This window comes from Eurytemora carolleeae, unplaced genomic scaffold (genome assembly GCF_000591075.1).
Source record: "Eurytemora carolleeae unplaced genomic scaffold, Eaff_2.0 scaffold268, whole genome shotgun sequence".
Taxonomy (NCBI): domain Eukaryota; kingdom Metazoa; phylum Arthropoda; class Copepoda; order Calanoida; family Temoridae; genus Eurytemora; species Eurytemora carolleeae.
The window spans coordinates 290,405-318,161 of record NW_019396696.1 but is presented as its reverse complement, the minus strand read 5'-3'; the positions used below and the strand labels follow the sequence as shown (position 1 = coordinate 318,161).

Sequence of the window (27,757 nt, the reverse complement as noted above, 5' to 3'; positions counted from 1 at the left end):
TGAAATCGATATTTTCTTTATTGTGTTATATTCACTTTATAGAATTTATGCAATTTTCAATTAAAACAGCAGAAAACCATTGAATCAGTGTGCTTGTTCCTGTGATATTTTCCAGGTTTTGTTTAACCCATTTTCTGCGCAGATTTGAAGAATTTGTCCAGCATTGCAATCCTTCCAACCAAATAGATTCCACATACTTACATCTGGGACACAGATCTAGATAAAGGGATTGTTCAAGAATATTGAAATAATTTAGGAGATCACAATTATCTAACAGATACAAATACTTGTATACCAAAACACAGCAGAACGCTTAAAATATTTCAAAATTGCTAAAAAAAAATCATCAGTTCCCTCAATTCAAAAATATTTTAACAGTCCCTTTAAAAGTTGAAATAACGCGCAGGAATTGAGTTTTTGCATGTATGATAAACTCAAATTTTGTAATCCCTAAATCGATGCAACCTGAAGGAGTAAAACTTTTATCTGACAGAAGTCATAGTTTGAAATATCAAGGGTTTACGATTTAAAGATATGGGATTAAAAAATCCGATTTGCGGCAAAAACTCAGTTCGTCCTTTTTATATTCTTTACATTTTACTGGAGCTGTAGTATGCAGTATACTTCATAACTATGTAAACCCATTTCAGATAAATCATTTTACAAAGTTAATTTTCACAATTTAAGACATTTTCTAAGAATTTTCAAAGTATCTTAAGAAAATATATTTTTTACTGCATATATTAGGATAAAAATAATAAACCTTTTGCGTCAAAAATTTTGCTTGCAAGAAACGATAAGAAAAAAAACAATTTTAACAATATATTGACCAACAATTTTGTAATTCAGAAATTCTGGAGACGCCATTTATATTTTCATTTTAAAAATGGTATTTTCGATTTACAACGGTACCCTTTGAACCAATTCATCTTAACAATTAGAGGATAGAATCTCGTCGTTTATCTATCTAGAAAAGTGTTAAATTCTTGAAATTTCCTTCTATTTTCTCTTTTGCAGAAATTCGTTTTTGTAGAGTATAAGAGTAATCAGTTGAAAAAAATTATAATTTATGACATCCAATAGAAAATGTTTTGAAGAAAACAGTTACTTGTAAGAGAGCAATAATATTGGTTTTGAGTGTCTGAAGCCTGTATCTTGAACTACGGAACACTTTCTGCATACCAGAACCTGAATCCATCTAAATAGAAGAACAAATTACGTAGAGGGACTGCAGTATTAAGCTTAATTTTTAAGCGACCCTCTATGCAAAGAAGGTAATGCCCGATTTACAACGGTGTAAGAGATATATGTGTTTAAACTTATCGAAACCCACTTGTTTTCAGCTGCAAATTCAAGTGTGCGCTATGTTGAGTTACGCATAGGGGTGAACTCAACAGTCAACACAGCGCTCAACTGAATTTGCAACTAAACACAACTGGGTTTCGATAAGTTTACACATTCATATCTCTGTTCTTGAATTGTAAATCTGGAATTGTCCTCTTGCATGGAGGGTCACATGAAATTACGCTCACACTCCTTTTAACTTTCTTTTTAATTAAATTTAAACGAAAAGTGCAAAATTTAAGCATTAAATACCAGATTAAACACCAGATTAAATACCAGATTAAACACCAGATTAAATACCAGATTAAATACCAGATTAAAACCCAGATTAAATACCAGATTAAATACCAGATTAAATACCAGAGAAAATACCAGGTTAGATACCAGATTAAATTCCAGAGAAAATACCAGAGAAAATACCAGATTAAAAACCAGATTAAATACCAGATTAAATACCAGATTAAACACCAGATTAAATACCAGATTAAATATCAGATTAAATACCAGATTAAATATCAGATTAAATACCAGATTAAACACCAGATTAAATACCAGATTAAATACCAGATTAAAACTTAGATTAAATACCAGATTAAATACCAGATTAAATACCAGATTAAAACCCAGATTAAATACCAGATTAAATACCAGATTAAATACCAGATTAAATACCAGATTAAATACCAGATTAAATACCAGATTAAATACCAGGTTAAATACCAGATTAAATACCAGATTAAATACCAGATTAAATATCAGATTAAATCACAATTTTGATGAGCTTGCCTTCAAAATTAAAGGAGTAAGGAGGTCGTACCGTCGAACTAGTAATTTTAAATTTGCTCCTTGTCTTAAGATTGAAAAGTGTGAAGGGGAAAGTTGACAAAGAACAGAAATTGAAAGGAAAAATGTTTATTTATTTATTTGATTTTTACAAACATTTGTTTTGTGATGTGACAGCAGTTCCAACAATATTTGTTTTTATTTAGAATTTCCTTGTTTTGCCACATTTTACAAATAGTTTTCAATTTATCAAAATTCAGTTTAGATTCAGAAAATGTGTTATTCGCAGTTGAAAAAAAGCAAATATTGCAACGTTTTTGCAATTCATTTGGACACTTGGGGATTGCAAACTGGCTTGGAATGTTTGGCGTCATACTCATATTTTTATTTTTGAGTTTTATCTCAATACAAAATTTTACAAATTAGATTTTCCTTATGCTTTTGAGGTGGGGGAGGAAGTACAGGGGGGGGCTAAAATTTTTGCCGTTAGACTTTTAGAAAGGGTCAAAATTTATGAAATATTAACTGTATGGTGATTAATGTACAGATTTAAGCTTCCTCGAATTCAATTCAATTAAGAATTAACAAAATTAAATAAACTAGTTTTTCTTGTGAAAACTTTTAAGGCAGAGTCCTCAAAGGTTACGTGAAAGGAAGAAAGTCAAAAATTTCTTCTTCATTGTGTCGGCATAGTTTACCAGTGTTCAAATACTCTAGTAATTCTCTTTCTTCAACTTTTCAAGCTCACCATCTTAGAAGAATCTCTGATATTTTGTGCAAAATATCAAAATACATTAAATAATTAAAAATTACGAAAACTTTACGTAATTTTTATAAAACGAACAAATTTGGGTTAATTCCATCAGTGTATCAATCGCAAAAAAAGTTATTGAAGCGTTAGTTCCTTTCAAAAACTATTATTAAGGGGTTGCTTATTTCTAAATGTGGTTATAACTACCTTGCAGCGTTCAGTACATAGAGCGTCTTCCTAAAAATGATAAATATATGATCTTTTAAATAATTAAAATATTTGTTGATGAAAATATAAGGCGAAATAACCATTTTCAAAGAATAATTGAAGTATTTTTGAAATAATATTGGTGGAATATCTGCAGTTTACCAGAAGATATTCGAAGTACTTTGAATTAAGATAATCGAAGTACTTTGAAGATAATCAAAGTACTATCAAAAGATAATCAAAGTACTACCGAAAGATAATCAAAATACTACCAGAAGATAATCGCAGTCCTACCGGAAGATAATCGAAGTACTACCGTAAGATAATCCAAGTACTCCCGAAAGTTCGACCAAAATATAATTGAAGTACTACCTGAAGATAATTGAAGTACTTCTGGAAGATAATCGAAGTACTGCAACTGCCGTAATTGATAATCAAAGTACTACTGGAAGATAATCGAATTACTACCGGAAGATAATCTAAGTACTACCGGAAGATAATCGAAGTGCTACCGGAAGATAATCGAAGTACTACTGGAAGATAATCGAAGTATTACTGGAAGATAATCGAAGTACTACCGGAAGATAATCGAAGTACTATTGGAAGATAATCGAAGTACTACTGGAAGATAATCGAAGTACTACTGGAAGATAATTGAAGTACTACCAGAAGATAATCGAAGTACTACCGGAAGATAATCGAAGTACTACCGGAAGATAATCGAAGTACTACTGGAAGATAATCAAAGTACTACTGGAAGATAATCGAAGTACTACCAGAAGATAATCGAAGTACTACCGGAAGATAACCGAAGTACTACTGGAAGATTATCGAAGTACTACTGGAAGATAATCGAAGTACTACTGGAAGATAATCGAAGTACTACTGGAAGATAATTGAAGTACTACTGGAAGATTATCGAAGTACTACTGGAAGATAATCGAATTACTATTGGAAGATAATCGAAGTACTACTGAAGATAATCAAAGTACTACTGGAAGATAATCGAAGTACTACCGGAAGATAATCGAAGTACTACCGCAAGATAATCGAAGTACTACTGGAAGATAATTGAAGTACTACATGGAAGATAATTGAAGTACTACTGGAAAATAATCGAAGTACTACTAGAAGATAATCGAAGTACTACTGGAAAATAATCGAAGTACTACTGAAAGATAATCGAAGTACTACTGGATAATAATCGTTGTACTTCTGGAAGATAATGGAAGTACTACTGGAAGACAATCAAAGTACTACTGGAAGATAATCGAAGTACTACAGGAAGATAATCGAAGTACTACTGGAAGATAGTCGAAGTACTACAGGAAGATAATCAAAGAACTACTGGAAGATAATCGAAGTACTTCCGAAAGATAATCGAAGTACTACTGGAAGATTACCGCAGTAATTCTAGAAGATAATCGAAGTACTACTGGAAGATAATCGAAGTACTACCGGAAGATAATCGAAGTACTACTGGAAGATAATCGAAGTACTACTGGAAGATAGTCGAAGTACTACTAGAAGATATTAGAATCGCTAGCTATGTGATTGAAAAATTACTATCTGAGTGCTATCAGAGGATTATCGGAGGATAATCAAAGGATAATAAGAGTTTAATGGGAGGATAATCAGAGGATTCGTGGAAGATGATAGGATGATAGTCGGAGGGTAATTGGAGTGTAATCGAAGGATAATCTGAGGGTAATTGGAGTGTAATCCAAGGATAATTGGAGGGTAATTGGAGTGTAATCCAAGGATAATTGGAGGGTAATTGGAGTGTAATCGAAGGATAATCGGAGGGTAATTGGAGTGTAATCGAAGGATAATTGGAGGGTAATTGGAGTGTAATCGAAGGATAATCGGAGGGTAATTGGAGTGTAACGAAGGATAATTGGAGGATAATGAGAGTTTATGTGATAGGAGTAATATCAGAAGATAATCTGGAAGAAAATGGAGAGCTTTCCATGAATAGAGGAGTAATGAGTTTTTTGCTTGGGAATTTTCAAAGAGTAACTGGTCGAAAAGAATATATGTAGAGGTCTTCAAAAAATCTATGAAATTAGAGATGAAGTGAAGACTTTGTAAGAATATTCACCTTGGCAACTGGTACATTGGCCACAGTGAGTATTTTCTTCAGAACATTGTTCATTTCAAGTTTGGGAAAACCATACTCCCTAAACACAAAATATTTTTCACTAAAAAGAATGGTGCCTGAAAGAAGTGAAGGACCAACTCCTAAAACCACAAACAGAACCACAAAATCATAAAATAAATGAAATAAAACGAAAGAAGTCGTTGGAAAAATACCTGCAAGTCAGCAAATATTTAAGATTTGTGTTATACAAAATAAACTATAAAACCAAAATTAAAACAGCTAATGCTTTTTAAAAAATATTTGAAGAGAACCGAAATTGAAATGAATCGTTTGTGGTAGAGAGTTACCTACAAAGGATCGAGACAGCTGTAATGACTACCTGAAACTGGAAATTGGGAATTTAAATTTTGGCTTTTTTTTATGACGATCTGGAGAATAAATATGATTTCCCCCCCTTGAATAAAAGTTTTTAATGATTTAGTAATAGAAGTAATCATGATTATTAAGAAATGACTGATTAATTTCCGCATGGGGTGTCCAAAGAGAACTCTACGGATAAAATTTAGTCATTTTTTGACAATTTTTCATGCATGGCGTTCCACAAGTTTGTTTGTGTTTAATTGGTGAAGCTACAACACGAAATTTTTTTCACAAAATTATTTTTCTCGAAATTGTTTTCTAGAAATTTTGCATCTCAAAATCTCGCAAAAAAGTTTACGAAATTTTAGCATTTTTTGCGAAAGTTTTCGTTCGCTGGAAACCCTACATGGGAGTGTATGTAAATGACCTAAATTAAGTGAGGGATAAAGGTAGAGATGTGCATCGTTTTTATGAACAAACAAACATTTTTTAATGAACGAAATTTTTTGTTAGAAAGATGTCTTTTAGAAATAAAAGACGAATGATGTACGAACGAAATGGATCGTTCAGAGAAATAAAAAAATTATAGTTTTATAAAAACGGAACGAAAAACAAAAACGAACGATTTAAAATTGTTTGAACGATCTTAACCGTTCATAGCCAATAATGTTCGTTTTTTTAACAGAATGAATGAATTTTACGATTTTTTTTTTGAAAAAACTATATTTGTTTTACTTAAAGACCGATTATTTCAAACATTTTTTTTAAAAGCAATATTTTTTCCTAATATAACGATTTGCTACGACTATCGTTTTTTCTGATTGAACGATTTTTCTGAACGAACAATTTTCCTGAACGATTGTTCACCGAGAAAACGAACAAAAAGGTGGAAAATTAACGAAAATGTTGAGATCGAACAAGATCAATTTTTTTGAATGATTGAAAAAAAAAAATGACTGTTCATAAACAATGAACGAACGAAATGAAAAAAGCCGAACGCGCCAATCTCTAGATAAATAGGAGGACTTCATGTTTTGTAAAGCGAGAAAACTTTAACAGCTTCAGACCAATTCACTTTTTAGTGTATGTAAACATACATTGGAGGAAGGGGGACATTTCTTTACACGATCACATTAACAGGAGGAATAGGGTTCAACAATTTTACCTCAATCTTTTTTCTCCGAGTAAAGATATAAGAAAAGTTGAAAGCTTCTTGTGCAGATCATTCTCTTCACAGATATCCACAGCATTTTCCTAAAAAAAAACATATTATTGGAAACTTTTTTATTCTTTTTTTTTTGCTTAGCTTGAACTCCATAGTAACTGAAACTGTAAGAGTTTAATCTATTAGTTTTATCAAATATCACAAACAAGGTAGCAAACACTGAACTAGCTGATCTAAATTTGTTGATCCATAAGAATTCAGATGTCCTGTTGGTTTGAGATCAACTCCCCCGGTCATTCAAAAGTTTTCAGTCAAGCTAAAATTTTACCAAACCTCTAGTTGAATCACGTTTTGCATCTGAAAATTTTACGATATTAAGGTTTAGTAATATAGAGAAAAGAATACAGCTCTGAAAATGCAATGGTTGGAAAATAAATATAATGAGAAGCAAGAGGTATGAAAATAGTCTGAGTTTCTTCTAAACAAGAAAATCATAAAGTAGTGACCATTTCCAGTTTTCCTTTTCCTTCATATGGAAAAACTGTCAAAGTGTTAAAAGTGTTGGAAAACTTTATCCTTTCGTCTTATACAAGGATTGTTCACCGAAATGATCACCGAAATGATCACCGAAATGATCACCGAACAGTCTTGCTTAAATGTAAAGATCTGAATTTAAACGCAAATTTTGTTTGATAAAATTTTAACACCTTTTCCAATTGGGCTATTTTTATCCAATATAGCCTGAGGGGGGGGGAGGGGGGTTTCCCCCCATGATTTTTCCCTAGACTTGAGATAGGAGAGTTTGATAGCTAACTGTGTCCTCGTTGAACATATAGGCTGAGATCATTCCTGGGTATTTGGTACAGATCGCTAACGAGCTTGTTTGATAGCTAAACTGTGTCCTCGTTGAACTTACTGGCTGAGATCATACCTGGGTATTTGGTATAGATCGATTAAGAGCTTGTTTGATAACTTAAATGTGTCCTCGTTGAAACATACGGGCTGAGATCAAACAGTATTTGGTATAGATCGATTAAGAGCTTGTTTGATAGCTAAACTGTGTCCCTGTGTGTCATTTAGAACTCAAAAAATAACTTTTTTGATAGCTAAGCTTCTGTCCTTGTGTGGCATTAGAGCTTGATAGATGGAAAGACACGTATCGAGAAATTGTTTTGGAGTAGGCGTTTACTACAGGGAGGGGGTGAAATTTGCCAAACTCTATCTATCTATCTATCTATCTTCAACCTCCAAGACCCCCTACCCCCTCCCCCGTCAACTAATATAAACTTGAATGTATGGTTTGAACTGGATTGAGGGTTTTGAATGGTTGGAATGGATTTCCCAAATTATCGCAAACTCTCAAAGTTTGGAAATGAACCTCTGGAGGAGGAACTAATAGTTAGATTAGAATTAAATTGAAACAGTTTAAAATATAAAAGATCAAATTTAAAGGGAGTGTTTTGATTTTCTTTTTTTAAATAATTTTCGCTGGCACTGGATTTTCGAACATTCCTGGAAAATATGAAAATGTCGTCTTCATTATCAAAAATCCTCAAAACAGGAATAAATGTTTTCAAAAGTAACTCTCAGATCATGAAAAATACAAAATATTATGAAATATCAACTATTTACGAATGCGTCGAAGAGTAATGTATGACTATTGTTTGTAATATCTGAATGATTTGTTTGGAATTAAATTGATTTGTTTACGATCCGAGTTGAATGTTGCATCTTTCTGAATTTGTATGGACACTATCGTTCTTCGGTATTAGTCGTTTTTAACAATTTTCTCCTAATAGACGCAACAGATAGAAGTAAGATTTGTAGCGATCAAAAGCGCTTTTTTATCGCATTAAGCCTATACCCCCTTTGATTTTTCGCGGTTAAGAAAAAAATTAAACGCAATATATGTCTAAAAACTTAATTCTAGATTTTCTTTAGCTCAAGCTTTATATTGTTTATAATTTAGGATTGGGTGTCTGAATGTGTGTATGTTTTTTCCATCTAAGGATCATGACCTTGGGGAATATGAATTGAGTGGTAAGCAAATTAACCTTAAAGAAATTCGTTCCACCAATGGTATTAGGAAAATCTGCGAAATGTGCGTGGCTCACTATGTCCTTGAAGACCTCCTATTAACCAGTATTCCGATCGTTCTATTGGTTAAATCTAGAAGAAATATAGCCGAAAGGACAGAACATGAAACTTGGCGAAATATAACATTTGAAAAGAGAATGTGTCGCATGGTAACAGAACACCAAATGAATAACTAATCAGAGAGTGAAGAAAACCAAGAATTTTTTTTTTCAAAATGGCCCGAACCTGGGTCAGTCAGCTGCAGAAGAAAACTTAATGAAATAAATTATGAAGAAGAGATGTGATAATAAGAATGATTAAATTTTTAATAGTATTTTCAGCGCACTCAAGATCAGTCTGCTTACATTTGATGCTAAAAACGCGTTGGGTCACATTACATACATAGTACTTGGTGAGCGTATACCTGCATTGTTAAAGGTTGAAGCCTGAGTGCAGCACTGCATGGACAATAGGAGATTATCCTACCCTGCTCTCTTGTTGTAAACCAGGGAGACCGTGGTCTAGCTGATACAATAGTTGATGCATCTAAATATATTACATCTCACATAGATCTATCAAGGATATATTACAGTGGTCTAGCTTTGTACAATAGGTGACACATCTAAATATATTACATCTCACATAGATCTATCAAGGATATATATATACCAGTGGTCTAGCTGATTCAATAGGTGATACATCTAAATATATTACATCTCACATAGATCTATCTAGGATATATTACAGTGGTCTAGCTGATACAATAGTTGAAACATCTAAATATATTACATCTCACACAGATCTATCAAGGATATATTACAGTGGTCTAGATGATACAATAGTTAATGCATCTAAATATATTACATCTCACATAGATCTATCTAGGATATATTACAGTGGTCTAGCTGATACAATAGGTGATACATCTAAATATATTACATCTCACATAGATCTATCAAGGATATATTACAGCGGTCTAGATGATACAATAGTTGATACATATAAATATATTATCAGTGGTCTAGCTGATACAATAGTTGATACATCTAAATATATTACATCTCACATTGATCTATCAAGGATATAATACCGTGGTCTAGCTGGTACAATAGGTGACATCTAAATATATTACATCTCACATAGATCTATCAAGGATATATATTACAGTGGTCTAGCTGATACAATAGGTGATACATCTAAATATATTACATCTCACAAAGATCTATCAAGGATATATTACAGTGGTCTAGCTGATACAATAGTTGATACGGTTAGTTAAAAACGCTCGTTTCAAAAAACGATAGTTTTTCGTTGTAAAAAAACCTATCGTTTTTCGTATTAAAAAACGGTCGTTTTCAAAAATGATCGCTTTTTCACAAAACGATCGTATTTAGAAAAAATTTAAAACGAAACGAAAAACTGCAGTTTTTTCGATCGGTTTTAAAAGGATTAACAAACCTCGTCTAGCAAGGATATGTTAGCGTGCATCTAGATCAGGAAGTGTTGAAGTAATTGTAGTGAACCCCTGTCAAAGAGTAACATGTCCAATTTACAACGGTACCCTTGAAACCATTTTTAAGCCTAAACAATGGGGAACATATCTTCGTAATTTTATCTAGCTTACAAACCGTTAACTCTATACATATAGATTCTGTTGCTTTCTGCATCTAAGAAACGACAAAACGGTAGTGTTGGCATTTAGTTTCGTTTGTTTTTAAAACTTTTAAAGTTTTTGAACTTTGAATATACGATCGTTATTTTGGTTCGTTTTTGAAGTTAGTTTATACAAATATCTTCTCAAAGGTTCTTCACGAAAATTTTTTTCGTTTTGAAATACTTCGTTCGTTGACGAAAACGATACCCATCTCTATCTTCATAAATAAAGGTCGCTTGAAATTATGTCTAAACTCTACGTACAGTCCCTTTAACATTACGAATATAAATTCTGAAGAAAAAATCAAATATTCAAACGTTATATAAGAGATCGCATAGATCAAAGATGGATTTCCGGGGTTTATATTTTTCTAAACTTACTTGAGTTTTTAACTGAAGAAAGCATTAGAAGGGTCTCGGAGGCAGCTTGATCATCAAATTCTAAGCATTTTGGAAAAATGTTAAATAAATTCTTAATACCCCCCCCCCCCATAGAATAGGGCCCAATTCACAACAGTACCTTAAATGCCTTTTTAACTGTTCATCGAGTAGAGAGATCTTTCTGTTTAAACGTATCGAAACCCGGTTTGAATTCCTCTAAAATGGCACTGCATGCGCTCTATACAGTCTGAACTCAAACTCGAAAATTTATAGACTGTTTTTCCTTTTACAGCGTTTTCAAACATTCAAAGTAAATTTCTATTTCTACAACTTAAAGAAATTAACTATTAATATTTCTTAAATATATAACTGCTTGCAAACAATGTTTTTAGAAATTAAAAGTGATTCTGTAAATTGATAACTATGATATGTACGACATCCTTGATCAGTTAAAGGTTTAAAGGGTACTGTTGTGAATCGGGATTGGGATATTATTCTTTGAATTGAAGGTCACTTGAAATTATGCAAACAGTCCCTTTAACGCGTACCAGGATCTCCTATTCCAAGCAGTACATGCTCAACTTCTTTCTTTATATCAACTGAAACAATGAGAAAATATTACATATCAGCTTATTTGATATAATTTAAAAATATTTCAAAGTAAGATATTTTAAAAACGTTTTTTAAAAGTAACAAAAAATGCCTAAAGATATTTTGAAGTAGATCTCTTTAGGTAAAATTTTTTAATATCTTATAAAAAGGATAATTTTAATCAACATTTAATAAAAAGAAAATATCTTTATTAAAAAAATCTTTAAATTTTGATATTATTGTTCCTCTAGTATTTTTCTTCTCCTCTTCATCTAATAAACCGGTTTCTGTGCTAAGCTTAGCCTTCTGCAAAATATATATAATTAAATTAAGGAATTGTCAATGTGACTAGCTCTAGTCTAGCTAAGTTTTTCTTAATTTAAATTGTACCATTAATGACTCACAAAAGAATCACAAATCTATATAAATTATATATAAATGTATAAAGTTGTAATCTCTGTTTGTCTGATCATAACTCGGAAACCCCTGGACAGATTTGCCTCACATTGGTTGGGGAACTCGGGAGACCCACGGGAATGTGGTCAGCTTGGTTTAGAGATTCTAAGTTGAATGGGTCGATTTTCATCGTAATTTACGACAAAGCGCGGGTAAACGATGGAAATAACCCTGTGCAAAGCTGGGTTCCCGAGCTAGTACATAATAAATGACTTGATAAAATATTTAGTAGATTTTTTCATCTTAAAATTGAACATGCCATGGAACTTAGATTTTGCCTTAAACTCTGATTTTATAAATCGCATATCCCTGCAACCCAATGTTGTAGACCTTAGATATTTCAAACTAGGAATTCTGTGATATTTCATAATATCTAATAATTATCTAAAAGAAGAATCTGTATTTTAATATTTANGGATTGTATATAATGGATTCCAAAATTAAGACTCACTGACTTCCAGTAGGGTTTCCAACGTAAATGGATTTTATTTGCACCTAATTGTGAGCGGTGAGCCCTGCATTTCCGCGCAATACCTCACAATTCCGCGCAATTTCTCACAATTCCACACAATTCCTTGCAACGGAATTCCAATTGGAAGCCAAAATTCCAGGACCCCTAATTTATCGTTGTTGTACGGACCTTGTTAAGGAAGGAATGAGGATGAATTTGATCGAAGATGATTTGAATATCCTGATCCAGGTCTGGAGTATTCCCTACCTGGTACCTAATATACAAGGACGTAGTTCAACTAAGTAAGGATAGTTCAATTTCTTCTCTAGTGTTGGGGACAGTAGCTAGAACTGTAAATGTAATTGCACAATTTCGGAATTCGGAATATTTTAAAAAAGCTAAAGGAACAATTGTTGTAAGTGGTGAATTTAAAGGGACTGTAAACGTAATTGTCGTAAGTGGTGAATTTAAAGGGACTGTAAACGTAATTGTCGTAAGTGGTTAATTTAAAGGGACTGTAAACGTAATTGTCGTAAGTGGTGAATTTAAAGGGACTATAAACGTAATTGTCGTAAGTGGTGAATTTAAAGGGACTGTAAACGTAATTTCACGAGTTACATCTCGGATTTGCAATGGTAACCTAAAAAAGTAAAAATAAGAGAAATGATCTTTTTTTAAATTGATATTTCATCAAAGACAGAAAGATTGATCAAATGAATTTTGTATGATAAAACAAACTACGATATATTTTTCATTGATAGTCGGATAAAGTGTATAAGGGTATACACTGTGAATCGGACTCTTTTATTGAGGTTCTGAAATATCGTGCGTAGTCCCTTTAAAACAGAATTTTTTAAACTGTAAACAAACGTTTTCTTACATATTTCTTGCTCGTTTCAGGTTTTTGATTGGATTGTTTGAAGATATTTCCATATTCGGATATTTGGTATTTTTTGGAAGATTGCTTTTTAGAACTTCCTCGAGAGGGGTGTCCTTCATAATACCACGGAGTATATCTAAATAATATAGACACAATATTATTTTAAGGGATTTAAAGGGACTGTGACTTAGTTTCAAGTGACCCCTAATTTATATCGCAGTCCGATTCTCTATAAAAGTGACTTATGAATAATGTTATAGAGACAATAAAGAAAATCGTAAGAATTGAACACATTCTTAGATATTTACCGTAGTGTCCTTAGATAGAGGTGTAAAGGGTACCGTTGTGAATCAGACATCTCATTCTTTAAATGAAGGGTCAATTAAAATTAGGCCACATGTCACCCAGGATTGAGAAGCATTCGGTTTCTTCTATTTGAAATCCAACAACAAAACAAAAAAGTATTTAGGAAAAAAATTATGTTTAACCCTATCCCTGCTGGGGTACTTGAAAACCAGGATATGCTGGGGGGGGGTCAATTTGACCCCCCCNCAGGAATAGGGTTAATGGTTCAAATAATGATTGAAAGTCTCTTTGGCAGAACCTTTACATAAAGTATACGATTGGTTTTAATCAAATTGTGCCAAACCTTTACTCTGACAAAAGAAATAATAACAAAACAATTCTAAAAAAGCTAAATTATAGATAACAGTTCGAAATATGAGAAACTTTTCAGATTTCATCATGATCTTTAATGAAAACAAAATTTAAAATTAACCAAACAACAAAGAAATACGATGTCAATCATTTCCTAGAAACTTTTCTAGTTTATTTCATCTTTTGCATATGAAGTATTTTCTAGGGGATTGTATATATAATATCTAAATTCTGTGTTTGTTTTTTTAAGAAATTAATTTGAGAAAGTTGAATGATGAAATGTTTGCTTCAGAGGTAAATGGGAAGCACAGATTTTCAATGTTTTATGTTTATGAGAAATCATTTTTGGCGAACAATTTCTCAAATAAAGATATTATTACTTGTTTTAAGTGTGGTGAAGTCATGAACTACAGGAGGGGTTGAGGAGGCATGTTCCTCTCTAGCTGCACTGTAATAAATTATAGATGACCGCATTATTTTACTCTCTAGCTGCACTGTAATAAATTATAGTTGACTGCATTATTTTCCTCTCTAGTTGCACAGTAATAAATTATAGATGACCGCATTATATTCCTCTCTATTAGCATTGTAATAAATTATAGTTGACCGCATTATATTCCTCTCTAGTTGCACTGTAATAAATTATAGATGACCGCATTATTTTCCTCTCTAGTTGCACTGTAATAAATTATAGTTGACCGCATTATTTTCCTCTAGTTGCACTATAATAAAAATTATAGTTTACTGCATTATTTTCCTCTCTATTAGCATTGTAATAAATTATTGTTGAAGTTGCATTATTTTCCTCTCTAGTGGCATTGTAATATATTATAGTTGACTGCATTATTTTCCTTTCTCAGGCTGACTCAATAACTCTAAAATTATCTAAACCAAACTTTATTTCCCCAGCTGACCACTTTATAGTGCTAGCTCGATTTTAAGCAATACTGTTCCAATATGAGTGTAAAGTCCTTTTATCTACATCATATGCAGATCTACGCATAAATCTTATTCCTCTTCTATATTCCGTTATTGTTATGCCCTGCAGCGATAACTTTAATTGAGGGATCAAGCATTGATCCTCAAATGCAAAAGTTCTCACATTGAATATCAAGATCAATCTGGCAAGATTAACAATATCCACACAAAAGTTCCGAACTCTAGTTACATGTGATATAAAACCAATATAAAACCGCTTATATAATATATATGTACCTGGCTAGTTGAAAAGGTATTAGAGATGTGACTTTTAAGAAGTTTGCATACCCTTGTAACAAATTCAAGTAAATACGAAGACGATTACCAATGTGCAGCTCATTTAAGAACTAAAAGAAACTCAATTAATAAAATCTCCATTCTAGGAGACTTAAACGGAGAAGTGAGACTAGTGCAAGAAACTTTCCTGGCGATAAACTTTGTGATTACATTATCTGCAAAATATTGAAGTTCTTAAAAATTCCCTCTTTCTTTAAATCTGAATATTTTCAGATGGTTTCTCACCATTAAGTATCAGTCGCATGTCCTGTGGTATGAGAGGCAAATCGTTCTTCCCCACACATGTTACAGACTGCAAACCCTCCAGGACCGTTGCCTAGATGTGAACCCTTTGCTGCCAAGATGCTGCCACCTTTGAGCTGACCATCATGAAGCTCCAACTGTTCCATTCCTTTCATCGCCAATAATTAATGTTATTTCATTTTCAACCAATTAGATACTCCCTTTTAAGGGTCAATATTTTTAAACTTTACTTTCATTTCTCATTTCATGCTATTATTCAATAAAGTTACCGAATATCCCTTTAGTTCTTTTATTTGTGTCAACAACCCTATTACCCATAAAGGATGAGACTTCAGAGACGACTGCACAATATGTATTTAGGTTTTTTGCATTTATAGATCCCTGCAACTGTAAAAATATTTCATTTTACAAGATTATTCAAAAATGAGTGAATATAATAAAATTCAACCTTCGTATTGTAAAACCAAGTCAAGGTTGTCATAAAAATCTCATTGTTGGTAACCCTATACGTATCTTAATAACTATATCTAACCTTATACCTTGACCAACCAAGAGGCCGAATATAAAGAATTTGAGCCGCGGCTCAACTATGAGACGCGGTTCAAACATGGTTTGATTCACTTGAAATAGAGAATACAGTGTTTTGGGATTTGAGCGGATCAGCGACGCGGTTTAAATTCTTTAAATTCGGCCTCAGATATGATGAATAACAAGTTAATGTTGAACGCTCAGATATAGTTGAACCCTTCTCTTGTGCGCCAAGTCAAGCTGAAGATACGTTGTTCAAATTAGCTAACGTAGTAACTATGTCTTGCTATTAATTGAATCTGATCCCAGGTTGCAATGATATTGGTAATTAGATTTTGTGGCGAATAATAAAATTCCTTTTCTTTACCTGACTGCTGAATAAATACAATCCTTTGTATTTAGAATATTTCTTCCTTGTTGCAGTTTTAGACAGGTAGTATCCATTAAGTGGGTTAGGTAGCTCTTATAGGTACTGTTCAATATAATATAGTTAGTTCATGTACAGTTCATGTACAGGTAGTATCCATTAAGTGGGTTAGGTGGCTCTTATAGGTACTGTTCAATATAATATAGTTAGTTCATGTACAGTTCATGTACAGGTAGTATCCATTAAGTGGATTAGGTAGCTCTTATAGGTGCTGTTCAATATAATATAGTTAGTTCATGTACAGTTCATGCACAGTTCATGTACAGTTCATGTACAGGTAGTATCCATTAAGTGGGTTAGGTAGCTCTTATAGGTGCTGTTCAATAAAATATAGTTAGTTCATGTACAGTTCATGCACAGTTCATGTACAGTTCATGTACAGGTAGTATCCATTAAGTGGGTTAGGTAGCTCTTATAGGTACTGTACAATATAATATAGTTAGATCATGTGCAGTTCATGTACGTTTCATGTACAGTTTCAGACAGGAAGTATCCATCAAGTCCATCAAGTGGGTTCTAGATTGCTTTTATAGGTACTGAACCATATAATATAGTTATATCATATGTACAGTTTCGGGCAGGTAGTATCCAGGTAGGTTGGATTGCTCGTATATGTACTGTACAATATAATATATGTTAGATCATGTACAAAAATAAAATTATTGTAAAATTGTGTTTTGAGTTTGTTTTGTTGTTAAGTTGTAAAGTTAAACGAATAGCTAGAGGTATGTTGAAATACGTGGGTTTACTTTTCTTAAGCAATGTCCGCCAGTTCACGTGTAAGAAAAGTGGTTCAACGTGTCTACGTAGTTCAACTACATCTATACCTACCTATATGCTGAGATACAAACATGACACACCAAACCACTCCCCAGAGCATCTTGCAGACTTGTAGAGGTTTTCAAGATACACCGATGAATGGTTCTACAATTTGTAAAGTTTTAAAGGGAATAATAACATATTTGGATAATGCAGAACACATCAACTTAAACATGGGATATCATTTGTGCATATACCGGGTGTCTATGAAAAATAAATGTTTAGGGCTAATATTTAAAAATGTGCTCAGTCTTTTTTTCCAAAAATATTTTAATAATTATTTTATTTTTACGTTTTATAATACAGAATAGAATAAATTTAACAATTTCGATGATTTTTAGATAGTTTAGTTCGAGAACATTTAAAACAGCATTATAGAGCAAAATGTTAAAATGACAACCCCCCCCCCCCATAAATGGTACCACTTTTAGTATAAAAAACGACGTTTAGTTAGTGAAAAAGCATATGATAATTTGCGGAAAAGGAACCGAGCACATTTTCGAAAAATAGGCCTTTTTTTAAAGCTAAAACGTCATTTGGAGCAAAATGCTTTATCGGCGACAAAATGCTAAGGTTTTCTCTGGAGAGTGGAGCAGTGCAGATCAAATAGTCAAAAATATCAAAGGTTTGAACCATTATGCTTTAAGTTCGGAAATATAGGAGTTAGAAAATTCAAGTTTGAAGAGGGTGTTCACTGTTCAGTAGTCCTACTTAAGTTCTTAAAAAAAGTGCCAGGAATCTAAAAATCTAACCTTGGCCTTTTGAATCCATTCTGACCAGGGCTTGTCAAACTGGACAAACTTCGAGATATCGAGTCTAAAAAAGGTTTATTCAAAAACATTTCAACTTGTAAAAAAACATTCCATTTTTTTAAAATGAAAATTGGAATGTTTTTCCGATTTTTCAGTATTTCTCTTTTATATTAATTTTTCTTATTTTTTTATCTTTCTAAATTTACGGTATTAATTACATATAATTATGTTCTTCTGCCCAATGCAAACAGTGGTGACCAAAAATTGGAATGTCAAAAGCTTAAAAAAATTTCCTTTTCGCAAGGATTATATGTAACCGAGTTTAATAGTTATCAAATCATTTCAACAAACTTCATTTTCACAAAATTTTGAGAATCTCTGTTTCTAAGCTAACAGGATACCTTACCCTTTCCAGGTGAATGCTGTTGTGGTAGATTTGATAATCCTAAATAAAAAAACTGAGTTTTTGCCACAAAAATAAATTTTCTAAACCATTATATCTTTCTAACCTGAATGATGTAAACTAAATATTTAAACTTAGATTATTTGATTTAACCAAATTCCTAGTTTGAAATGTTTAAGATCTCCGACATCGGGTTGCAAAATATGGATATAAAAAATTATAGTTTGTGCTAAGAACTCTGTTCCTATAACAGCCTTTTTACAGATTATTTTCTCCCAAAGGTTAAAATCGTTGTTCATCAAACGTAGATCTACTTTTCATTCATCATTAGTTTCAAAAATTATTATTTTTAATTAATATTAGAATTGATAAGTAATTGTTTATGCTGAATAACGATGTGATAGACAGTTTATTAGGTGTTAAACTGTTATTACAGTTAACACATTGATTAAACGACACATCTTATGAATTGAAAAATTGATTGATTGTTCTATCCTCAGCTATAATACCTGTGTTTACTGAACCAGAATCTGGATCTTGCTGAACCTCTGAACCTTGTAATAAATAAAATAAAGTAAAATATTTTTATTTCTTCAGATTAAACATAGAGGGCTTGCCTCCCCCTGGATACCAATAGGGGTGCTCAGCCCCAAACAAGGACTATAAATTCGATAGATATATTGATAGATAGATAGATTTATATAAATACATATACAGATATAAAATGAAAAGTTTCTACAGTGATAACCAGAAAACATTGGAATAGGAAAACGACTTTATAGAAATAATAAAGTGTATTTTTTGTTATTGCAAAGCAAATAGTTCTACTAGACGCTTATTAACTAACTAAATTAATGAATTGGGTCTTTTTACACTGCACAATTGCTGTGGCTGTGTCTCATGCTCATTGGACATTTTAAAGTTATAACTTGATGCTAAAAGTCGTCTTCCTATTTCAGAGTTTTCTGGTTATCACTGTAGGTTGGACACAAAACCGTCCAACGGACAAAAAATATTGATATTTTCTATTAAGTAAAATTCAAAATATTCGATGGACACATCCAACTATATAACTAATAAATCCAACTTTTTGCAATATATTGATAGATCTAAAGATTAATATAGATTATATTCATAAAATGGTTCCGAATAATGCAAATCTCCCAATTAAACTTAGAAATCTGGGAAAAACTGATTAAAGTGAAAATTGTTGAACAAAGACGGCTCCTTTAATTTCATGTGTACTGGAGAATTTGTAGCCTTTGTACTGCTTGATAGAGCCTTATATCTTTAGAAGCCAATGTTGTAAACCTTTGATATTTCAAACTCAGATTATTAGTAGAACAGTGCGTAGAATGGTTTCCAAGAAAGTGTTTGATGCTGCAGAGCAAAGCAGTTCATGGAATGGATTCCAGAAAAGTTAGGATGCTACAGAGTAGAGCAGTTGTGGAATGTATTCCAGAAAAGCAAGGATGCTACAGAGCAGAGTAGTTGTGGTAAGCAGAGAAGTTAATGAAATGGACTTAAGAGAAGCAAGGACGCTATAGAGCAGAGCAGTTCATAGAATGAAATCCTGAAAAGTAAGGACACTACAGAGCAGAACAGCTCTGGAATCTATTTCAGAAAAGTAAGGATACTACAGAGGAAAGCAGTTTGTGAAATGGATTCCAGAAAAGTAAGGATGCTATAGAGCAGAAAATTTCGTGTAATGGATTCCAAAAAAGTAGCATTCTACAGATCAGAGCAATTGTGAATTCAAGAATCGTAAGGGTTCTACAGAGCAGAGCAGTTGTGGAATGAATTCCAGAAAAGTAAGAATGCTACAGAGCATAGCAGTTTGTGGAATGGATTCCAGAAAAGTAAGAATGCTACAGAGCAGAACATATCGTGGACTGGATTCCAAAAAAGTAGTGTTCTACAGATCAGAACAATTGTGGAATGGATTCCAGAAAAGAAAGGATTCTACAGAGCAGAGCAGTTGTGGAATGGATTCCAGAAAAGTAAGGATTTTACAGAAAAGAGCAGTTGTGTAATGGATTCCTGAAAAGTAGGATTCTTAAGATCAGAGCAGTTTTGGAATAGATTCCTGGAGAATTTAGGATGCTACACGTGGTCTTTTCTACATCTGTAACATTCGTATGTTTGATATTGTGTATGCACGAATAAATATATCTAATAAATATTGTTTAAAATAAAAGTTACAATGCAACTACATCCCAATATTATAAGAAAAGATAAAATGTATGACATCTCCTTTTGAAGGAAAATTAAACAAAAACTATCCCAACAAGAAAACAGCATATTTTTGTAAAGTTTGGAGAAAATAAGTCAACATTGAGTTTTGACTGAAAGAACTTTATTATATGTACATATTGCAATTTTCAATTGAAAAATTGTTTTCCTAATTGAAAGGTAAAAGGATAATTACAAAGCATGAATTCTTATCATTCGATCCTTTCTATTTACTCTTCTGAACAATTTCAATTCAAGTGAATATTAATATATTCTTAAATTAATTGGTTTGCAGGAGATTCGGAATATTTTAAAGTAAACAGTTCCACAAATTCAAGGAAGACTTTTTACCACAATGGTTAGGTACATCCAACCAGATAGATACATCCAAATAGATTCTAGTACAATAGATGGCAACGTAGAATTTTTACACTCTCAGTACAGTTGTATTCTGTCGTCACAAGTATCAATTCAGTTTTTGTGTCCGACAAAATCATCAATAATAGTGATAATTTTGGAATAAATTGCTTTTCTTACAGTAAAATAAGTGCAATTTTATGTGTTCTTTAGATTCTCTTTTTACACTTTTTTATTTAATCTTGGCAAACATGTCAACTAATTTGAGTAAATTTCGTTTTCCTTGTTATATTTGACACTTGTGACGTCGTGCATAATTAGTTAATTTCTCTGTTGCCACCTATTGTACTTGATAATCTATTTGTATACATCTATCTTCCTATTCCCGATCTTATATCTGTATATGTATTTATATAAGATAGAGGTAGATAGATAGATAGATAGATAGATAGATAGATAGATAGATAGATAGATAGATAGATAGATAGATAGATAGAAATGGATATTAGAAAATATACCTGTCATCATAACCATACTGGACTGCTCCCATTCTGTACAGATACTTGCCTTTAATAATCGAACTTATAGGATCAGGATAGGATCAAGATAGGATCAGGATAGGATCATGATAGGATAAGGAAAGGATAAGGAAAGGATCAGGATAGGATCAGGATAGGATCATTACAGGATCAGGATAGGATCTGGATAGGATCAGGATAGGATCAGGATAGGATCAGGATAGGATCAGGATAGGATCAGGATAGGATCAGAATAGGATCAAGATAGGATCAGAATAGGATAAGGAATAAGGATAGGATCAGGATAGGATCAGAATAGGAATAAGACAGGATCAGCATAGGATCAGAATAGGATCAGGATAGGATCAGAATAGGATCAGGATAGGATCAGGATAGGATCAGGATAGGATCAGGATAGGATCAGGATAGGATCAGGGTAGGATCAGGATACCTGGAGATGAACCCACATAATTCTTGATCCTCTCTAAAGATGATCAAGTTCGATCAATTGCAAAATAATTTATATTTTATAAATTCAACTTGTATTCTAATAGTTCGCAAAGGTTGGATTACTTCTCCCTCTGTCTACAATTAGACTATCTTATATAAATGATTATTTCAAAAAGTAGACTCAGTAGACAATCTATTTTTTATTCATTTGATTTTTATCAGGTGTCAGATATATATATGCAGCAGCATTACCCCTCACAGTCCCATAGCGTCAAAATTGACATAGAAAGGTTTATTATTTTATATATTATTACTTATTATTTTGTCTTTTATCTAAAAATTCAACAGAATTACAAAAACGTTATCAAGGTGAATCTATACTCAAAAATCTTAAACACTTGGTATCAGGAAATGTGGCTTGGTCCTGTTGTAGGCAGCTATAATATTTAAAAAAGTATCATAAAATCTTTTACTTTCAAAGAAAAAAATGCCGAAAATCATTGTAAAAATTTAAAGACTCACTTTTTTTAAGTTTTGAAAACAATCAGTGTCGTTATTTAATCAGAGCTGAAAACTTTAGAATTATGATATTGAGATATTGGATCTCTTCTTATAATTAATCTCAAGATTAATTTAATCTTTAGTTTGAAACCCGAAAAGAGTATAAGGGTGTATGCAGAATCCCAAACAGCCAATAAGAAGCCGGGAAATTAAAAATTTTACGCGCCGTGTAATGAGAGAACTCTGATTGGTCGGAATTCGGTAGGTGATATATAAAAAGGGAAACGCGCGGATTAGGTAGAAATCTCAATTGTGCACTACAGTGGATACTGAATCCGATTTTTAAGAATTTGAGTCGCGTCTCAAATCCACCAAAAAATGGTTTTAATTGAGTGCCGGCTTAAATCTTGAATCATTCATCATATTTAAGCCGCGTCTCAAATATAAGCTGCGGCTCAAATTCTTTAAATTTTGCCTGTGGATATTTAGATTGCAAATGCAATTGGTGGGTATCCAATTCTAAAGTTTTAGCTCAGGCCTGTAATTAATCATTGGCTCAAATATGATTTGTAAATTAACTAATGTTAATTGGGACAGAATGTGTTTTTTATTTATTACAGTTTTTATACTTTTGTTTTCTCTCTCGTTAGTTGGAGCTTTTGCGGCTTGAGGAACAAAATAGAAATAATTGGTCCAAAATACAAGATATTTAGTCATATAATATTTTTGTATTTTCTGAAGAATTCAAGGAAGGAAAATCAAGACAAAAACTTCAAGATGAGTTCCCTCTGAAAGGGTTTAGTAAAATTGTAACTTTTTCAAGCGAAGAACAAGTTTTCAGACTTTTTCGAGAGCCCTTACTTATCAACTTCTTATATATGTGCAACCTAATGTTCTTTAATATTGTAAACAAATGTGAATTCTGAAAGTATAAGTCGAATTTTGAATTATCAAAGGTTTACGCCATAACAGTAAAAAAGATATTGGTAATAGAAAATTAGTGTTATAGTTGGAAGTAAATCAGTCAGTCCCTTTGTGATTAAAATATGTGTTATCAAACTTGTTCCTTTGTTTCATTTCCACAGATATCCAGAGGTTTAGAGGATATAGAGCTTGTCTCAGACAGATATCCACACTAAACAGATATCCAAAGATTACAGAATACAGCACTTGAATTAGACTTCTATCCAGACATAAACAGATATCCAGAGATTTGAGGATAATTACAGACTAAACAGATATACAGAGATGAAAGGATAAAGAGTTTGTCTCAGACTGATATCCAGACAAAACAGATATCCAGAGATTATAGGATGCAGGACTTGTCTCAGACTAATATCCAGACTAAACAGATATCCAGAGATTAGAGGAAAAAGAGCTTGGTTCAGACTAATATCCAGACTAAACAGATATACAGAGATTAAAGGATACAGAGTTTTTCTTAGACTGATATCCAGACAAAACAGATATCCAGAGATTAGAGAATACAGAGTTTGTCTCATACTAATATCCAGACGAAACAGATATCCAGAGATTAGAGAATACAGAGCTTGTCTCAGACTAATATCCAGACAAAACAGATATCCAGAGATTAGAGGATACAGGACTTGTCTCAGACTGATATCCAGACTAAACAGATATCCAGAGATTATAGGATGCAGGACTTGTCTCATATTGATATCCAGACTAAAAATATATCCAGAGATTAGAGGATACATAGCTTGTCTTAGACTAATATCCAGACTAAACTGATATACTAGGATTAGAGAATACAAGACTTGCCGTCTCAGACTAAACATATATCCAGAGATTAGAGGATACATGTTGTAAACGCCTGCTCCATAACAGTTTCGCAAAGCCTATCTATCCAGGTACCACACAGATTCTCTTGACTATTAATTACAGCACATGGCTATAATCCCTTGAACTATCAACGCCACTACCACTGAGCGCGATCTCATTAGCTATCGATGTCAATACAGACACTAACTATTAATCGAGCTCTAAATGCCACACAGGGACACAACGCAGGTGTCAAACAAGATATTAATCGAGCTTTAAATGCCATACGGGGACAAAAGTTGTTCTATCAAACAAGCTATTAATTGAGCTCTAAATACCATATGGGGACACAAGTGAAGTTATCAAACAAGCTATATCAATCAAGCTCTAAATGTCAAACAGGGACACAAGCGTAGCTATCAAACAAGCTCTTAAAAGATCTATGCCAAATGCCAAGGTATATGATCCCAGCCCATATGCTTAAACGAGGACACATGTTAGCTATCAAAAAAGTTCTTAATCAATCTATGCCAAATACCCAGGTATGATCTCAGTCCGTATGTTTTTACGAGGACACAGTTAGCTATCAAACAAGCTCGTAATCGATCTATACCAAATACTGAGGTATGATCTCAGCCCATATGTTTCAACGAGGACATATGTTAGCTATCAAACGAGCTCGTAATAGATCTATACCAAATACCCAGGTATGATCTCAGTCCGTATCTTTCAACGAGGGCACAGTTAGCTATCAAACAAGCTCTTAATAGATCTATACCAAATACCGAGGTATAAGCTCAGCCTGTATGTTTCAACGAGGACATATGTTAGCTATCAAACAATCTCGTAATAGATCTGTACCAAATACCGAGGTATGATCTCAGCCTGTATGTTTCAACGAGGATATATGTAAGCTATCAAACAAGCTCTTAATAGATCTATGCCAAATACCGAGATATGATCTCAGTCTGTATGTTTCAACAATTACACAGTTAGCTATCAAACAAGCTCTTAATAGATCTGTACCAAATACCGCGCGAGGTATGATCTCGGTCCGTATATTTTAACGAGGACCAGTTAGCTGTCAAACAAGCTCGTAATTGATCTACACAAAATACTCAGGTATGATTTCAGCCTGTATGTTTTAACGAGGACACAATTAGCTATCAAACAAGCTTGCAAGATCGATCTGTACCATATGCCCGGATATACGATCTCAGCTTGAAAGTTTCAACGTTGACGAAATTATTCTACGCTGTATCAAAGCGGAGTTTCTATATTAACTAATGTATTTTTGGTTTATATATTAGAAGTTAAAGTTAACAATTCCTACGTTATTATCTATATCACATGATTAAGGAAATCATGTTACATATTAAAACACAGTTGAAATCTGCGCTATATATTAAGGTGTACGCCATTATGTATCCCACAATTTAAGCTAATCATTTAATTGAAACGCAGATTCAATGAATGGTTTTACGTATAAGTTTACAAACATAAAAAGTTAATAATATACAACGTACTTCAGGTTTACAAAATATCATGTTACTCAATATTTGCTGCATACAGTACTTGACTCAGACTAATATCCAGACGAAACAGATATCCAGAGATTAGAGAATACAGAGCTTGTCTCATACTAATATCCAGACGAAACAGATATCCAGAGATTAGAGAATACAGAGCTTGTCTCATACTAATATCCAGACTTAAACAGATATCCAGAGATTAGAGAATACAGAGCTTGTCTCATTCTAATATCCAGACTAAACAGATATCCAGAGATTAGAGAATACAGAGCTTGTCTCATTCTAATATCCAGACTAAACAGATATTCAGAGATTAGAGAATACAGAGCTTGTCTCATTCTAATATCCAGACTTAAACAGATATTCAGAGATTAGAGAATACAGTGCTTGTCTCAGACTAATATCCAGACTAAACTGATATCCAAGGATTATCCAAAAGATGAGGTTGGTCAAAATATCCACAACAAACGTACCTTTGTGAATCGAACATTAAACTTTAGAAATTTTACTTTATGAGAAGGAGACCTTGTATATAACGTTAAATAAATATTTTAAATCAGTAGATTATTGAAACCAAAAATATATCCATGAAATTTACCTGGATTTGTGTTTTAGGATTTTCCTTTACATCCTCCCTAACTGCATCGGCAGGGATCAATTAACATAAATATTAAATATTTAAATAAACAAAGCATTCAACTTGAAATATTGAGAGCTTCAGTTGTTATTTTGCATTTTATATAAAAAATATCACTGAAGGATTTCGCAGATTGTTTTTAGTAACTTCATCAATTTTCAAAATGTAAAAAAATAAGGCTTTAAGATTCAGAACTGAAAACTTTAGAATGGTGGATATCGAGATCAATGCTCGATCTTCTCTTTTTCTTAATCCTCAGATTAAATATTGCTTGTTCTCCTCTTCTTATTAGTCTCCAGATTAATTAACAGCCCAGGATTAAGGCTAACCCTTTTCTAAAGTTTTCAGTTCTAGACATTTGCGTACATATTTTAAAACAATGACTAACTTTTTTAATTAGTGTATTTTCATTATTAAATTCCAAAGAAGGCTTTCTGTTTATATTTCCTCAGGTAATTTGAGGCTCTGAAAAGGTTTATTTACAACAAGCCTTTTTCTTTTAATTTTATGTTGGTATATGTACAATACTGTTGGTCATGGTAACTAGAGATGGGCACGTTCGCTTTTTTTTCATTTTGTTCGTTCGTTCATCGTTCGTGAAAGATCATTCAGTAAAATCGTTCGTTCAGTAAAATCGTTCGTTCAGTAAAAAACTGTATTTTTTCAAAAAATTATTTGTTCAGTAAAAAGCTTTTTCAAAACTTTGTTCCAAAAATCGTTCGTTAAGTAAAATGAAAGATCATTTTCGTTAGTCTTAAAAAAAGGATATTTTTTTCATTTCTCTGAACCATCCATTATCCGCTTTTTTCTTAGCAACACCCTTTTTTACGAAAAATTCGTTCGTTCAAAAAAGCTATGCCCAGCTCTAATGGTAACATTATAGATTTCTAACGCCCATGTTATTTACTCACCAGACTCTAGCAGATCTGCTGACGGTCGAACCCTAAAAAAATCAGAAATTAAAGAGAAAAAAGATGTTTTTTTTTGAACCTACCATTTCAATTAGTATATTTACTCACTTGGGAACCCAGCGTTACCCAGGGTAGTCATAGTTAGTCCCCCCGTTTATCAACGCTTTCAATTACGATTGTAGCTATTTTTTCCACTCAATCTTCCAGTTCTTTTTTAATTCTACAGTACAATTTAGGGCTATAAAACACTTACATTTACCGTTAGTTTTAAAAAAGTAATTGGCAAAATTCTCGATGATTTCGGTATTAGAGCTTACAACCTCAGAACCATTGTGCAAACAGCTGTCAGTATAGTACACTCGTTTTTAAAAACAAAAAAACGGGGGTTTCTGAAAAAAGGCCATTCTTTTCTGTTATTCAAACCATAATAATTTTTCAATATATTTACCTCAATTCTGATATTTTCATCTTTTCCTTTGCATCTTTTGACATGTTTCTAATCTCACTTATTTTTTAATATTAAGAAATTATATC

General features: G+C 32.6%; 1 protein-coding gene across 2 annotated transcripts; it reads right to left on the bottom strand.

Annotated features, from left to right (window-relative positions):
* On the bottom strand, window positions 1-27,748 carry LOC111707510 (uncharacterized). Of its 2 annotated transcripts, XM_023480615.1 has the most exons (23): window positions 27,672-27,748; window positions 27,224-27,255; window positions 26,274-26,314; window positions 23,428-23,496; window positions 21,862-21,894; window positions 21,411-21,459; window positions 18,813-18,857; window positions 18,307-18,345; window positions 17,901-17,964; window positions 17,161-17,253; window positions 16,270-16,374; window positions 14,237-14,304; window positions 13,200-13,335; window positions 12,509-12,593; window positions 11,658-11,718; window positions 11,370-11,420; window positions 10,822-10,881; window positions 9,212-9,333; window positions 6,712-6,800; window positions 5,187-5,265; window positions 3,086-3,115; window positions 1,109-1,198; window positions 1-216 (listed from the first exon to the last, which is right to left on the bottom strand). In XM_023480615.1, the coding sequence occupies exons 1-23, from the start codon at window positions 27,713-27,715 to the stop codon at window positions 85-87; spliced, it is 1,617 nt and encodes a 538-aa protein (XP_023336383.1). In that variant the 5' UTR covers window positions 27,716-27,748; the 3' UTR covers window positions 1-84. The 2 variants fall into 2 exon arrangements, with proteins under 2 accessions (XP_023336383.1, XP_023336385.1); XM_023480617.1 differs by lacking the exon at window positions 3,086-3,115.
* Window positions 27,749-27,757: the final 9 nt, after the last annotated feature.